Raw genomic sequence first — 15,596 nt, forward strand, 5'->3', positions numbered from 1 at the left:
CTCTATTTTTTTCCTCTTGAACTGAAATACAGTAACCAAAATGAATACATTCTTTAATGTAAATAGTGGGACATACTCATACTTTAACATGAGACACTTGTGCTGTGATAACAAAGAATGACTGAAAGGAATTGTCCCCACAGAAAAAGACACATGGAAGCAAACCCACAGAGGATGCATGAAGCAGAAGATTAAAATGATTCTAAATGTTTCAGTAAATAACTAACGGTTTGATAGCAATAAGGACATGTTTAGTTAAGAAATGGTTATGTATAATTTGCCACTAAAAAGACACTACTTTACAATTATTATAATGTATAACAAAACACATTATCCAACTTCATAAACATACAATTCTGTGCTATATTTACAGACAGCAATGCTTATGGTTAGAATTACTGCATGCCAGATAGATACAGAAACATAATTACACAACAGAAAGGAAAGGGAATGAACTGATTCTGTCGTCCTCAGGTGATATATCAATTCTGGTGTCAGATTTCACACAGTTTACCTGATTAAACAGTTAATTCCAGGACAAGGAATTATGTATTTTGATTAGATGAATGCAAGTCTGAGGATTAGGATTTGGCAGGACAGCCAACACATGAATTTAGGCATTCAGTTCTCACTTTCACAAAATGGCAAACTTCTGTAAGATACATTTGTATATTGCTTGTTCTGCAGTTATTTAGACAAAGTAAATAATTTAGTAAAATAACTGCAGAATTTAAGTCCACAAGAGACCTCAAATTTAAAAAAAAAAAGGAAAAAAAATTATTTATAGTTTTCTAAAAAGTATCCACACATTTCCAATTAAAAGCAAGCTGCTTATTACACATGTGCTAAACTTGTAAAGTTCAGAGCCCTCTTTGACAATAAATTCCTGTGGAGCAGCATCTTTGTTTTCCTCTTAGTATTTAGGATTAATAGAAAAGAGCTATCCATGTGAAGATTCTGCAGAAAGAAATTGATGGTTAAAACTAGAATTTGGCAAATACACTTATCTATCAAGTGGAAAATAAAATTCTGCACACATTTTCAGAGAAAAAAAATGATGAATTGTTTAATTGAAAAGATGGTTGACAATCATTACATGATTTTGCTGCATTACTTCATCTTACATCTCTTTTACACCCTACATATTCTTTGGGAGGGTTTTTTTTTCTTTGTTTGTTTGTTTTAATTAAAAATTGAGTTTGTTATGGTATATTTGTTACACTTAAGGAATAAAATAAACACAGTCCTACTGAAGGGCAGTATCTGTGTGAATTGTGTGATATCAAAGCAATAACATGAGACACCATTTCAGCCAGCCAGGAAATACTTTATAGGTAGAACAGAGTAATACCAGCAAGATCACATAATATGACTAAACTAAATCAAAGCAAACCTTCATTGTATTGTTTCCTCAAATTCTTTTTTCATTTTAAAGTCTTGCCACCATTCAAGTCTCCTTTCTCCTTTCAGCAAAGAAGCTGGCAGAAGCTAACTATTGTCTCTAATGACAGCAGAATCAAGACTCCATTCTCAGTTGTATGATAAAAGCCAGACTACAGAAAATGAAGATAGGCATATGTCTACTTAATTCCAAAATGTGGGTTGATAAAGTGTGTGGAAAGTCACTTTTCATCGTTTGACTCTGAACAATTTAGACCTCTCCAGTCTTTTTGACCTCGGATTGCAAATGTTAAAATATAGGGCTATATTTTTCACACAACTTGATAAAGTAATCTGTCTATATTGCTAACTTGTTTCCTAAGCAAATGGAGGCAGTAAATCTTGCGAGTTTCAAAACTTCATGTTTTTGAACAGTTTAAGAAATTAGCATCTGAGTACAGCCTTTTAAATAAGTAGTATTTTTTCAGTCACAAGTAGATGACAAAAAACTTCAGTCTAACAGACATTTCACAGACACATAATCTTGAATATAAGTCTAGAATCAAATTTCATATTCCTTTCACATGTATGTGAAGAGATCCCCTTTACTTTAATAGAACCAGTAAGTCCACAGAGAGAGTGTGGTCAAGACTAATGTGTTCAAAACTGAACTTAAATGGAACATTATGCTGTCGTGCTTGGCACCTCTGAAATAGAGCTTGTTACTGTGACTGTTCCGTCTTGATCTCACGCATGCATTTTGCACAGTCATGCTCTTATCTCTAATTTTCTTCTTCCTGTATTTCATGAAAGTCAGAAGTTCAAGGTGTATAACAAGAATACTCCTGGTTTGCCATATTTCACAATGTCAAGGTATCCAGTACCCTAGAAACATATGGTTCTAATTCTAAGTGTTTTTATAAACCCAAGATATGTAGTATCTGAACTTTCCTCCAAAATTAGATTCACATTTTTATCCATGTCTACCACTCACGACTAGCAATTCAGCTATATTATCCTTCTGTTTTCCAACTACTGCCTTTAACTGCAGACTAAGAAACATAAAGATGGATTTAATTTTAGTTTATATATTTGGCAAAGATATTCCACAGAGTTTCTAAAAATAGAATTTTAATTACCTGGGAGGGACTGTGGGGAGATTTCTTGAACTTCGGATGTTTTGGATTCAGCAGGCCATACTTGAGTTTCGTTCTTAGCTAAAGGGACAAAGACATTAGAGAGTAATTGCAAAGCTGTATCTGTTCTGTTCTACTACAGATTTATTTCTGTCACACTTCAGTTTGCCAAAGCAAACCAACATGGATAAATGTGGAAATCTGAATACCTTTATGAATCAATTAAATTTCACTGCACAATGAGTACAGACATCTATCTAGCTATGTAAAAAAGTGTAGATTTTTGGTATTGTTTTGTTCATTAAAAGATTCCTTAAAAATAAAATTTACAGCAAGGAATTTAATGCATTATGAATCGTTACTTTCACAGTGCAAAATAGTATTCAGTCATATTAATTTTTCTAGCATTTGAGCATTAACAGGAAAAATGCTTTTCAAAATTAAAAAATCATAGAATCATAGAATCATAGAACAGTTAGAGTTGGAAGGGACCTTCAAAGCTCATCTAGTCCAACCCCCCTTTAAGGAGCAGGGACATCCCCGACTAGATCAGATTGCTCAGAGCCTCATCCAGCCTGGCCTTGAACGTTTCCAGGGATGGGGCATCCACCACCTCTCTGGGCAACCTGTGCCAGTGTTCTACAACCCTCATTGTAAAAAATTTTTTCCTAATATCCAATCTAAATCTACCTCCCTCTATTTTAAAACCATTACCCCTAGTCCTGTCACAACAGGCCTTACTGAAGAGTTTTTCCCCATCTTTCTTGTAGGCCCCCTTGAGGTACTGGAAGACCACTATCAGGTCTCCCCGGAGCCTCCTCTTCTCCAGGCTGAACAGCCCCAACTCTCTCAGCCTGTCCTCATAAGAGAGGTGCTCCAGCCCTCTGATCATCTTCGTAGCCCTCCTCTGCACCTTCTCCAACTGGTCCATGTCCTTCTTATGTTGGGGGCTCCAGAACTGGACACAGTACTCCAGGTGGGATCTCACCAGGGCAGAGTAGAGGGGGAGAATCACCTCCCTCGACCTGCTGGCCATGTTCCTCTTGATGCAGCCCAGGATGAGGTTGGCCTTCTGGGCCACAAGGGCACATTGCCGGCTCATGTTAAGCTTCTCATCCACCAGCACTCCCAAGTCCTTCTCCTCAGGGCTGGTCTCCATCCATTCTCCACCTAGCCTGTATTTGTGCCTGGGATTGCCACGACCCAGGTGCAGGACCTTGCACTTGGCCTGGTTGAACTTCATGAGGTTGACCCGGCTCCACCTCTCCAGCCTGTCAAGGTCCCTCTGGATGGCATCCCTCCCTTCCAGCATGTCGATGTCACCACACAGCTTGGTGTCATTGGCAAACTTGCTGAGGGTGCACTCTATCCCACTGTCCGTGTCACCAACAAAGATGTTGAACAGGGCCGAGCCCAGCATGGACCCCTGAGGGACGCCACTTGTGACCGGTCTCTACTTGGACATCGAGCCGTTGATCACCACTCTCTGAGTTCAGCCATCCAACCAACATCCACTGAGTGCTCCATCCATCAAACCCATGCCTCTCCAGTTTAGAAAGAAGGATGTCGTGCTGGACAGTGTCAAAACCTTTGCACAGGTCCAGGTAGATGATATCCGTTGCTCGTCCCTTGTCCACCGATGCTGTCACCCCGTCATAGAAGGCCACCAAATTGGTCAGGCACGATCTGCCCTCGTGAAGCCATGTTGGCTGTCACCAACCACCTCCTTGCTCTCCATGTGCCTTAGCATGGTTTCCAGGAGAATGTACTCCATGACCTTGCCAGGCACAGAGGTGAGGCTGACTGGCCTGTAGTTGCCCGGGTCCTCCTTGTTCCTTTTTTAAAAAATGGGGGTTATATTCCCTCTCTTCCAGTCATTGGGGACCTCACCAGACCAAATTTAATGTATTTCTATGTGATATACAAGAATAGCCTAATAAATTTTCAGATACAATGGAATTGTCACATTAGCCACACCCTTATTTTCCTTTACATTACTTCTAACAATTACAGTGATATCACAATTAGCGTTCTATTCCAACAGTTATAAAGATATTCCAGTAGTGGATACAGGGAAAATTAATTAATTTTGACTGGAATAATACACCTATTGTGTTTTTTTTTCTGCCGAGAAGTATGGCAATATATTTTGTGGTCTTTTTCTGGACTAGTACTCTTTAAAAAAACCAAACAAACAACTAGTAAATTTTGACTAAGTAAACAGAAAAAAAAAAAGACTGGGAATTCAATAAATACAACATTCACACACAGCATAACTGTTATTGCATTTTATTATAGATATACATCATTCTCAGGCATCAGTGAAGGATATCTGTATAGATTTGGATAATATGTCTTTTTGTCAATTGTATTATACACTTGCGTTCTTTCTCAGAGTATTTTTGCTTTCCAAGCAATAACCCTTCCCTGTTTTACACTCCTTTGAAACTCAGCAGTCCCTTGTGCATACACTCATGTACTTCATGTTCTCTGGTAAGGAACACATAGTAAACAGAAGGGAACAAAACATCACTTGTCTGCTCTGGTTATTTTTACAAAGGTGTTTGTGTAATCTACCATAAAGAGTGGCTCCAAACTGGCATCACACCAGGTGTCTATTTCAGACATACCAGAGCACGTAAATTTAGAAGTCCAAGTTCTACACTCAGTCAGCTGAGGAAGCTGGACATCTCTAGGACAACTAAAGCTACCTTTGTCTTGTTGCCCATCTTTTGCTCATAGCTACATTCTGCCATTTTTCCTGTGCACACTACTATGACCTATCTGAAAATGCAACATTTTTTTTCCTGCAAAGAGATATAACTTTACTGGTTGAAAATGGAAACAAATTAAAAAGTTCTAGATACTGTAGTCCAAAACTAATATTGGAGGTCCTAAAATATGGTTTACTAAAAGTAAGGTGTATGAAAAACAGATTTGTCGAAATATAGTACCTTTGTTACCTGCAAGCATACACATGTTCAAATCAAGCCAGTAATGATAAACACCTTGTTTTCTATGCTTGCTGTTCAAAGAAAATATTAATAATCCATTTAACGATGTGATTAATTTCATAATCATAATTGAAAACCAGTAATGCTCTGTAATGTAAATACTTGGCTTAAATTTTCAGTAGCCACAGATGATGCTAAAACAATATTTTTCTGTCAAATGCTGTTAAATACTACCAGATACTAATTTTTAAGGAACTCAGTCTCAGTCCAAACACATTCTTGCTGTAACACATTCAAATACTATTCTACTGTGTACTCTACCCTTACATGTACACAGTATCTTAACAGGAACAAGCACTGCTGTTTTCTAACTGCAAAGCAAGCCAGTCTGAGAATGTGCCATGGCCAGAAATGGAGCAACAGAGTAAATTAATCAAAGCAGAAATAAGAAAGGAAAAAAATCTGACCCAGTTGTTCAGAGTTCAAATTAAATATTAAGATTAGTGAAGCCAAAGTCATCAGCTCCAAAACTCTTCTCAAGGGATCTGTGAAAGATGCACTGGAGGCATTACTAAGGTTTTTAAAGATAGCTGCATTTCCCACAACTATGCTATTCACACATGATACACTAGTTTACAGATCTTAAACAAAAGCCTCAAGTAATCTTTTTCCTGCAGGTTTCAGGCATATTGACAAGATTCATATGAAACTTGCACTGAAATATTCTAATTTCTGGCTACCATTTTTTTATATGGTATTTAATTACGGGTAATAAATAAGAATCTCTTAATGAAACAATTTCTCACTTATACTCAAGCCAGAACTCACTGAAAATCTGGTCGTTCAAACAGACACACAAACTTCCATTTGTAAAGACATATACTGAAAGATATAACCTATGAAAAAGAATATACTGTAAAGCAAAACAAAACCCCTAAAGTTCATAAACATGACTGGTTTCCCTTCTTTCCTCTATGGATCAAAGCTACGGCATATTCTTTTAAATGGCTCCAAAATACCTTAAAAATCTATTCAGTTGTTTTCAAATAAGTGAATTTTTATGAATCCTTAGAAATCCATGCTAATCATTAATTAGACAACTAGAAAAAAGGAAGGTAAAAGAGGGAAAAAAAGGATTTTTCTGCTTGCATACATAATCTCACAGCACTACACTTCTGAAACTGCTCATGAACAATACAAATTTAGTTCATTTCTGCTTACCCAGTTTTTTCCTGGATGCTTGAGGTGTGTCATCTATTGTCAGAAGAGGAGGAAGTTTCTGCTGAGTTTCATTGAGACCTGGAACAATAAGGTGCACTACACAGAAAGATGTGTGTCATTAATTCCAGAAGAGATGAAAAATACACACTCTGCTCTCTGAGATACATGAACAACTACTATTGAACCATTGGGAGTTTAGTCTGAGTATCTGCGAATTGAGATATAGTTCTGTTCAGTAATTTTCACTCTCATCTGGTGCTATTTCCCCACTCTCTGTGTTAGCACTGTTCCATGATTAATCAGAATTGAAAACAATTCAATACTGGAGCATACAACCCTGGAGTCCCGCAGCACCACAGATGCTGGGACATTCTGTCTGGTAGGCCAAGAAGATTCAACACCAAATGTAGTTAGTAAATACCTGTTTGATTCACATCAATACATTAAAACTCACACACAGCAAACTTCAGCCAAGGTTATGTAGTTATATAAAGTATTTCCATATACAGAAAGAACTAAACATCTTCTTGAATCCAGGAATAAATTGGTCACAAGGTGCATGATGCAGTGAGCCTTTCCTATCTATTTCAGGAAGACCAGTAGTTCACCACACTAAGCACTACATGATAAGACTTTTCCCTGGTTTTATGCTCTAAGCCAATATTTTTTATTCTTACAGGTCAAACAAGAACAGAAAGCACGTAACTGAATGGCTTGAGGGAAACAAACAGTTATGCCCTGAGATCTAACATGAAGCTTTAATTGCAAGGAAGGTTATAATATACATTACTATAGCCTAATATATCAGTACGGGTTTGTGTTTGTAGATGGTATGTTATCGTAAGAACAACACCTGATCTCAATAAAATCTTTGCCACAGAACTTTACTTGAAGTATGAAAGAACTTCTTGGCTCAAATAGTGACAGTATCTTCTTTTAAGTACTATGACATAAAATTATTCTATTTCCCTTAGGCTACATCATCCCTCAACAATCTGTACTACCACAAAATATAATAAATATTATCTGAACCATCTGCAAAATACCCTTTGATATGCAAGGAAAGAACTATCAAGACAATTAAAAGTATTCACATAGTTCTAAATTTCAGTCAAAGAAGAGGAAAAAATAATATCTTCTAGTCACCTAATATTGCTCCTGGTAGAGAAGAACTATCTGAAGTCTTTGACTGCGTCCGATTTTGAATAACTGTGGAAACAACATAGGGATATTAGAAAACAACTTTTAAAAACTCCAAACAAGAAACAAAACCACACCTGAGACAAGCCTCAGCATTCTGAAAAACTCCCCTCAACTTAACAGTTGCAGATGATGACACCATCCAAATCTCTTATGTACTTACATTCAGTTCAAGAGACTGCAACCTGTTTCCCTTACATCATCTCTTCACTGTACGTCTCTCTTTCCCCTAGCATATCAGTTTTATATACTTGGTGAAAAATGACATACTATGCTTATGATAATATAGGGCCAGCTTCAGGCCATCTCATTATCTTGCCATTCACAAGTCTTAAAGAAAAAAAAAAAAAAAGTATGTAAAATAAATACCAGTACAGTCATATTTTAATGGCAATTACTGTAATTTTCTTTCACTCCACGCTGCAGTGTTTTACTGTCCCTGAACTGTGAACTACCTCCAAAGAAAATTTGCTTGATTTTGTTACTTAAAATTATTCACAATAAAATTTCTGTTAACAATTTTCAGTCTGCAGCTCATTTTCTCAGTTATCTTTAAGTAGTTAATTTTCAAAGATTACACTACTATACTACCTCCCACTACTAGAGAGAAGCAGGCATTTCTAAAGCATGGTATGTTGAAGTCTACCCTCGATATCTCTCTCGACTGACCAGGGAAAGGAGAAGAAGGGAGGCTAAGTCAATGATTTGGCTGAAGTTACTCACAAAAAAGTTTGGTAGCATGAATCTTATTCACACTGCCCTTCATGCCTGACTATCAAGTTACGCACAGTGGGGAGATCAACATATCTGGACAATCCAGTTGAAAGAGAAAAAGAACGGATACTAGCAGAAATCAGAACTGATTGGTATCCATTCAATGACTCAACTAAGTCACTGTTTATAATGCAATGTAACAGCTCATTTTATTAACACAGATAGGTAACGGCTTAATAGCATTTGTAATTAAAGTATATGACAGTTTGTAAGGTTTCACCTATTCTAAATCAAAACTTCCAGGATCTTTGCATGAGAGTCAGAACTTTTTTTCATTTTAATTTACTCCTGCAGAGCATGAGTCAATTCAAAAATAAACAAATTTACCTTGTTTGATTATTGTGACAGGGACCAACTTCTTGTTATCACGCAGTGTAAGCTGAGAAAGAGGGAAAAAAAAAAGCCTTGGGAAAACTGTCATAATAGTAATTGAGCTTTCTTAGTAACAAAAATAGAGGGCTGCAATCCAACACCACGCCTGCCCCAAGTTAACACTGGATATAGCTCTGTCTCTAGTCACTGAAGGTTAGGCTATCATTTCAGTTCCCATGGGTTAATATAGTAATACTGTATTTTGATCTCCTTTTTTTCAGCTTGAGATGTTTTGCTTCATAAAACCACAGTATTTGACAGATTAGGAATACTCAATTCTCTCTTCTTTCAAGAATCTCTTGAGCACTCACTAGGGAGTAGTCCAGAAAGCTAAGAAAAGCTGAAATTTAACTACAACAAAACACCTGTAATATATGCAATTACAAGTTTGGTCACAGGATGTAATCATATTCTCAGGAATAGTATATTTAGAACACAAAGCATTCCAAAACCAGGTGTACATTTGTAAACTGTCAGCACTCTTGGGTATAGAGTCTGCTTAAGTAGATTAACTCAGAGTAATTTTATCTGGTGAAATTGTTTCCAAAGTATAATTGGCCAGCCACCACCTATATTCTTCTCGCATTTTTATGCTAAATACTGGGACTTTTCTGCTGTCTTTGACCCAGATTACTTTTTCCCTAGGTGTGAATATTTTCCAGCATTTTGATACCATGAAAATAAGGAACACATGAATAGAACTCACATTTATTACAATGAAGAAAACAGCTGATCTCAAAGATCAGTATAAATCAGTGTTCTCTACCACACAAGGGTACTAGAAACAACCTCTGAGAGCTTAAAAATATACTCAGGTGATAAGAGGAAGACTGTAATGCTAGCAATATAAAAATGTTGAATACATTAAAAGTGGATTTATTTTTCAGTTATATCTGAGTTACAAGAAAGAAAATAACTCAAACAATTATCTCTCTGTGTTAAATGTACACTGTTAAAGTCAGAATCAGTTAATGTTCATTTTGCACTGCATGACATCTGATCTACTTCATGTGAAAGAATATTTGCATGAAAATTCATCATTTGATGACAAAGATTTAATTACTTACCAAAGGATAAATATTTTTTTCTGTATTCTAAATATTAAAAAAGCTTTAAAAGCAATGGTTGGGTACACATCAAACACATTCCAAAATCTAGGAAGTTGGAAGAAGGCGAATCTCAACAAGTAAGGTGGTCTTTTCCTCAGGGAAATGGATGGACGCTACTTATTCTATGAAAGCCATTACATTCTGCTACCTAATTACAGTTTTGCATTGGCATGAACATGGTTTGAAATTAAGTGGGGATTTCAGTTATTGTTGTTAATGATGGATATAAAAGAATATTCCTTTTTAATGCTTACAACTTTTCCTTTATTATTAACAAGGTTTATCTTTCTATGTTGTCTTCTAGTGAAAAAAAATTGTGTTGCAGATAACCAAATTTGAACTAACCCTGCTATTCATGTGACTAACAACTGGAATAAAATGCATTTATCCAAAGAAGGTGTTCATTTTATTGTATTTCTTGTCACGAGCCCTTCAATCAAATACACAGCTCTCAAGTTGTAGTGACCACTCATGTAACTCCAGTGTGGAATCATAATTATTATCAGTCCTTTTACTAGTAAAAGGTTCTTATATTGGCAAGAGCATCCTTTCTTTGTTAAATAATAATGGATGACTGCAATGACAGCAATGCAAAAATACTAAATACATTAAAATACATTCAAAATTTAGTTTCTCATTCAAGAACAAATCATTGACATGAAATCTGTGTTCTGCAGCTGTTGTAATTACACTGCTGACCTGTATGAATCTGCAAGTGTTGCATTTGAAATCTATCACCGTGTTGTCTATCTTCTCTTTCTCAGTCTCCAAAAAGTGATTACTTGAGATATTTCTATGTCTAGTAAAATTTACTACTTGGATAAACTGTTTCAGAAAAATCAACGTATCATCTGTAGGAATGGCACTATTAACTACATTTTCCAGACCGAGAATATAAAGCATATAGGTATTAGGAACACTAGTTATTAAAAGGACTGGGGCATCTCCATGAATCATGGAAGATGGCAAAAAAAAGGTATTTCTTAATTTCAGAGGAAAAATAGAGATGTACGTTATACTGTAAGTCAGGCATCTTAACTTCTTACTGTATACCTATGGTATATTTCATCTTTATACAGAAGAGTAGAAATGTTTTCTTCCAGAGTTTAACAAACAATAGAAGCTAAGAGTCCTGCTTTTTGGCTGGAGTAATCATAGAACACCAGGTTGGAAAGGACCTTAAGGATCATCCGGTCCAACCTTTCTTGGCAAAATCTGGTGTAGAAAAGACGGCCTAGCACCCTGTCCAGCTGAATCTTAAAAGTGTCCAGTGTTGGGGAATCTAACACTTCCCTGGGGAGATTATTCCAATGCCAGATTGTTCTCATTGTGAGAAACTTTCCTTTTGTGTCCAACTGGAATCTCCCCAGGAGTAACTTGTACCCATTAACCCTCATCTTTTCCATATGAGTCCTTGTAAAAAAAAAAGGAGTCTTCATCTTCTTTGTAACCACTCAAAATCGAGGAGGATCCCACCTTTCAGACTAACACTGTGAAATTCAGGAACCTGATCAGACAGAAGACGAAATAAATTTCTACTGCATCATCTCCATCCTACCACCACCCATTGTTTATAAAGGAAAAAAGAATGACCATCCCCTAGAGCTCTCCTTTTCTTCCCCTCTCTCATTAGCTCACACTGCCCCAGGAGCTTAGTCAAACTTAAAGGATGAATCTGCCAACAGAAACACAAGCTGATATGTGAACAACATTGAAAGGGCAGAACGACTAGATGGATTGGTAATGTTGCTTTAATAAACAGCCTTTAAAAATGTCTGCTTACAGAGAAGAGTTAGAACCATGCTTATATGAGCCAGTTTTGTCTTTGGAGGAAAATAAGGCACAAACAAAGCTTGTCCTAAATAACACTAATTCTGGCTTTGCACTGATGGTGCGATTGCACCACTGAAACATACCCCACCTAATACTGTGGAAAATGAAGTAATAACTTTAACTTAAGAGCTGGCCACTATCTGCTTCCCAGCCTTTGTTTTATGGTTTGTTTTTTTTTAACCACTAAAGTGAGAATGATAAGAGAATTTTTAGAATAATCTACAGAATCTGTTCATGATATTTCTGTAGAGGGTGATAAAACAGTTCTGCTCTGGAGCTAAGCCCCATGAAGCTGACTAAAAAGACTAGCTGTTGGCTCCAGTCCTCCTTTCGTACTTAAGCTGTGCAAATATTTGGAAAACTGTTTTAGCTCACTTTCTCAGGACTTCTGTTGCATAAATAGAATCCCTGCTTCCACAGAAGCGGCATAACAGAGTCAGAGTCCTGGCACATATACTTTGCTAAGAGGAGGAAAGGAACTCAGCTTGCACCCCTGATGCCAGAATTACCTGGTCTTGGGCTGTCACCCATAACTATAAAGACACATGGGAAGAACAGTAAAGTTAATTTTGTCAAGAACATAACGAGATAAGCAGCTTCCTGAGTATCTAATCAACTAGCTTCATATTACTCACAGATAAAACATTTTCTCTTGATTGTGAAACATGACTATGTTTCAAATAATCTAAACATTATGCTGCTCTAACTCTGTATGTAATGCTGTAATTAAATTGTTACTGTCGTAAATGAATACCTAATTATTCCTACAACAAACTGTATGTAATGGACTGTGGTTTGATTCCTGAGAGAATTCCAGGTCTGATAATTACAAATGGTTTACAATATTGTACAACATGAAGAATGAACTCGTATTCTAACAGGTTCAATCTACAGATCCTTCATTTCTGCTTCAGTTCTTGGAAACAAAAAGTACCTGTGTATGAAACCCACCCATGCTTGCTTGATAGCTGTTATGACAAATGTCAGATGAGGAAAAAAAAAAAAAAAAGAGGAAATGAGTAAATATTGATGTTTATTTATTTATTCATAAAATCTTCAAATGCTTTGATGAAACAGTTAAAAAACTTATCTTGCCACTTGCAAGGGTTTAACAAACTGCCTAGCAATCTTGATAGGCAAATTAAATTGCGCTTTTCAGCTTCCTCTGGTTCTGCAAACATTTGCCTCATATGTGAGAACAATCAGTGAATTCAATGGGATGACTATAGACTTCAGAAGACCTGGGCATACACACGGTCAGTCCATAAAATAACAGCACTACCTTACCACAAAATGAACTGACCACCACAAATACCACAGGTTAACAAACCTGACTTCTACAAAAGGATAGGCAAATTTTAATGTTCAGGATCCACACACAGAAACCATCAGCTCCATCTTTGATAAACTAGAATCAGTATATGCAATCATCTCAGCTACAGTTCTCAACCATTTAATCAATTCACACATATAAACACTTCTCCATGCAGTTATCTAGTCTTAGATTTAAAGATTTTTTTATACTGGCAATTTGTGGCAGTAACGTCTTTCTCACTTTACTCTAACAGAAAAGCAAAAGTTTGACCATACAAAATAAAAATCTGGTATAAAAAATAAGACTATTTTGCATACCTGTGTTTGGGAACTAGGTACCAACTTGTACATATTCTGGAGTTGTCCATTTATTTTTTTATCTGATTTGACAGAAAGATAAATAAATACACAGAATTACTTTTTGTTTTGTCCAAAGCAGAGCAAACCAAGTTTATTCAGCTTTTTCAATAGCTAAGAAAGTTAGGAGGCTTAATCAAAAGGTATAGAAACACACCATGTAACTGTTTTGTTTGGTCCTGTTTCTCCAGATTAATTAATTCATCTGCAAAACCTTCTCTTGACGTTTTGACAGAGAGAAAATGAAATATACTCTTATTTTTCTACAACATGGTGTAAGAGACCTGAAGTTGTCTTTGGGACTTACTAAGGAGAAGTCAGAGGTGCCTAAGAGGATTTTTTAAATAAAATTAATATAACCACAATACTCATATGCAAGGAAGAAACTAGAAAGAAGAATTTCCACATCCCATCTGTCAGGCTGGTACTAGGACTGGCTAAAAGCAGCACGGTTTAAGGTCTCCAATAGTTAATCTCACTTTTAAGTGTGCTTTTCTAAAAGAAATACACATTTAGCACTGGCAATATGGAGCAGGCATATCACTTCTCTTTGGATCTGACATGATTTCCTTTAACTCAGCATATGAACAAAGTAACCCATGGATTTAATCTCTGAAATTTTTCTCTTACTTTTTCCTTTTAGCTTCTTAATATTAGAAGCTTCTTGCAATGCAACTGTGAAGTACAGAGAAGAAAGAGTCCCTCCCAGCACCTCTTATATTCTATCACAATGCTTCAGACTGTTTATATCTTTCATCTTTACACTTTTCTACTCCCTTTGCATCGACAGGAATTAAAAAAGAGTCAAGCTAAATGTTATAATATTTCTTTGCAATTCCATCCAAAACAGATAAGCAATAGTAAAAAAACTCCACTATAAAGAAATATCAATTGAGAGACATTTAAGTTGATAGGCTATCCTGAAAAAAAATTCTTACAAAGTGCATGACACTTCTCAGGAACAGGACCTACTATTGGCCTAAAGACAATGGAAAACTGACAAAAGTTTCACACTGACTTCATGAGAAAATCATGTTAAGATGGTAAAAAATAATCTACTATAATTTCTCGTGACAAATTTGGATTAAATAAATGTTGAACATTTGCCATGACTTTTACATTTTCCTCAAATCATGAATTAAAAAGAGATTCTCCTCCCAACCCCTCCCAATATGTTTAGCATATAACAAAAATTTGACCTGTGGATTCAACAAATACAAGAACATGCAACAAGAATTTCCATTTATAGTAATTTATATATTCTTCAGTAAGGAAAGAAAATTTACAGTGAAGGATGTTTGGTTTAGGTTGAAATCCTTCATAATATATCAAAAGACCTTGAGTTCCTAGAAGACAGTAAGTTAAAACAAAAAAAAAAAAGTGGCCATTTGTGCTGATTGGTAAACTCCTACCCATCTAAATAGAATATAAACTCTTACAAAAAAATATCTTTTTACCCAAGTCAATCTGTCTCTGTAGCTTACAAAAATGATTCTTCTGGCCTATTAAAATGTATACTATCTGAAAGAATCAGCATTTAGAAATACATTATATACAAAAAACAAATTTGGCGATGCCAGTGGACATTTCAATTAGTCTCAAACACAGTATTAAACTATAAACACTGTGCACTTCATTCCCTCCTATTTTAAGTGCTCAAATATATTACAGCACTCACTCTACATAAGACACTAAAATGTTTAAAATGTAGGAAAGCCAACCATTTAGTAAGCCTTCTTTAGAGCTGTGAAGCAGGGTTTCTTATTGTGAGGTAGATATGGGAAAAGACTTCCGCCATTCTTACTTTAAGCTCAAGGTATAACGATGACATTATTCTGGACTCATAAAATGACTCTACAGGCACCGGGCAGGTACTTCAAAGTTACAGCTTTCTATTTTAAGATGAAGTCCAGTAAAGTTCCGTATTAGGGAGTATGAGGGCTTCT

At 36.1% G+C, this 15,596-nt stretch overlaps 1 protein-coding gene across 26 annotated transcripts in view; it reads right to left on the reverse strand.

The window, feature by feature from the left end:
- The window catches only part of ABI3BP (ABI family member 3 binding protein), a 167,394-nt gene that overhangs the window by 102,424 nt on the left and 49,374 nt on the right, over positions 1-15,596 (reverse strand). For all 26 annotated transcript variants that reach the window (XM_086762305.1, XM_086762112.1, XM_086762220.1 and 23 more), the window contains exons 6-10: positions 13,612-13,673; positions 8,993-9,044; positions 7,838-7,900; positions 6,692-6,787; positions 2,520-2,597 (exon numbers count right to left, since the gene is read on the reverse strand). In XM_086762305.1, the coding sequence (XP_086618431.1) occupies positions 2,520-2,597; positions 6,692-6,787; positions 7,838-7,900; positions 8,993-9,044; positions 13,612-13,673 (351 nt within the window). The remainder of the gene's footprint in view (positions 1-2,519; positions 2,598-6,691; positions 6,788-7,837; positions 7,901-8,992; positions 9,045-13,611; positions 13,674-15,596) is intronic.

The sequence above is a fragment of the Chlamydotis macqueenii genome, chromosome 1 (assembly GCF_036417535.1).
Source record: "Chlamydotis macqueenii isolate bChlMac1 chromosome 1, bChlMac1.mat, whole genome shotgun sequence".
NCBI classification, from domain to species: Eukaryota; Metazoa; Chordata; class Aves; order Otidiformes; family Otididae; genus Chlamydotis; species Chlamydotis macqueenii.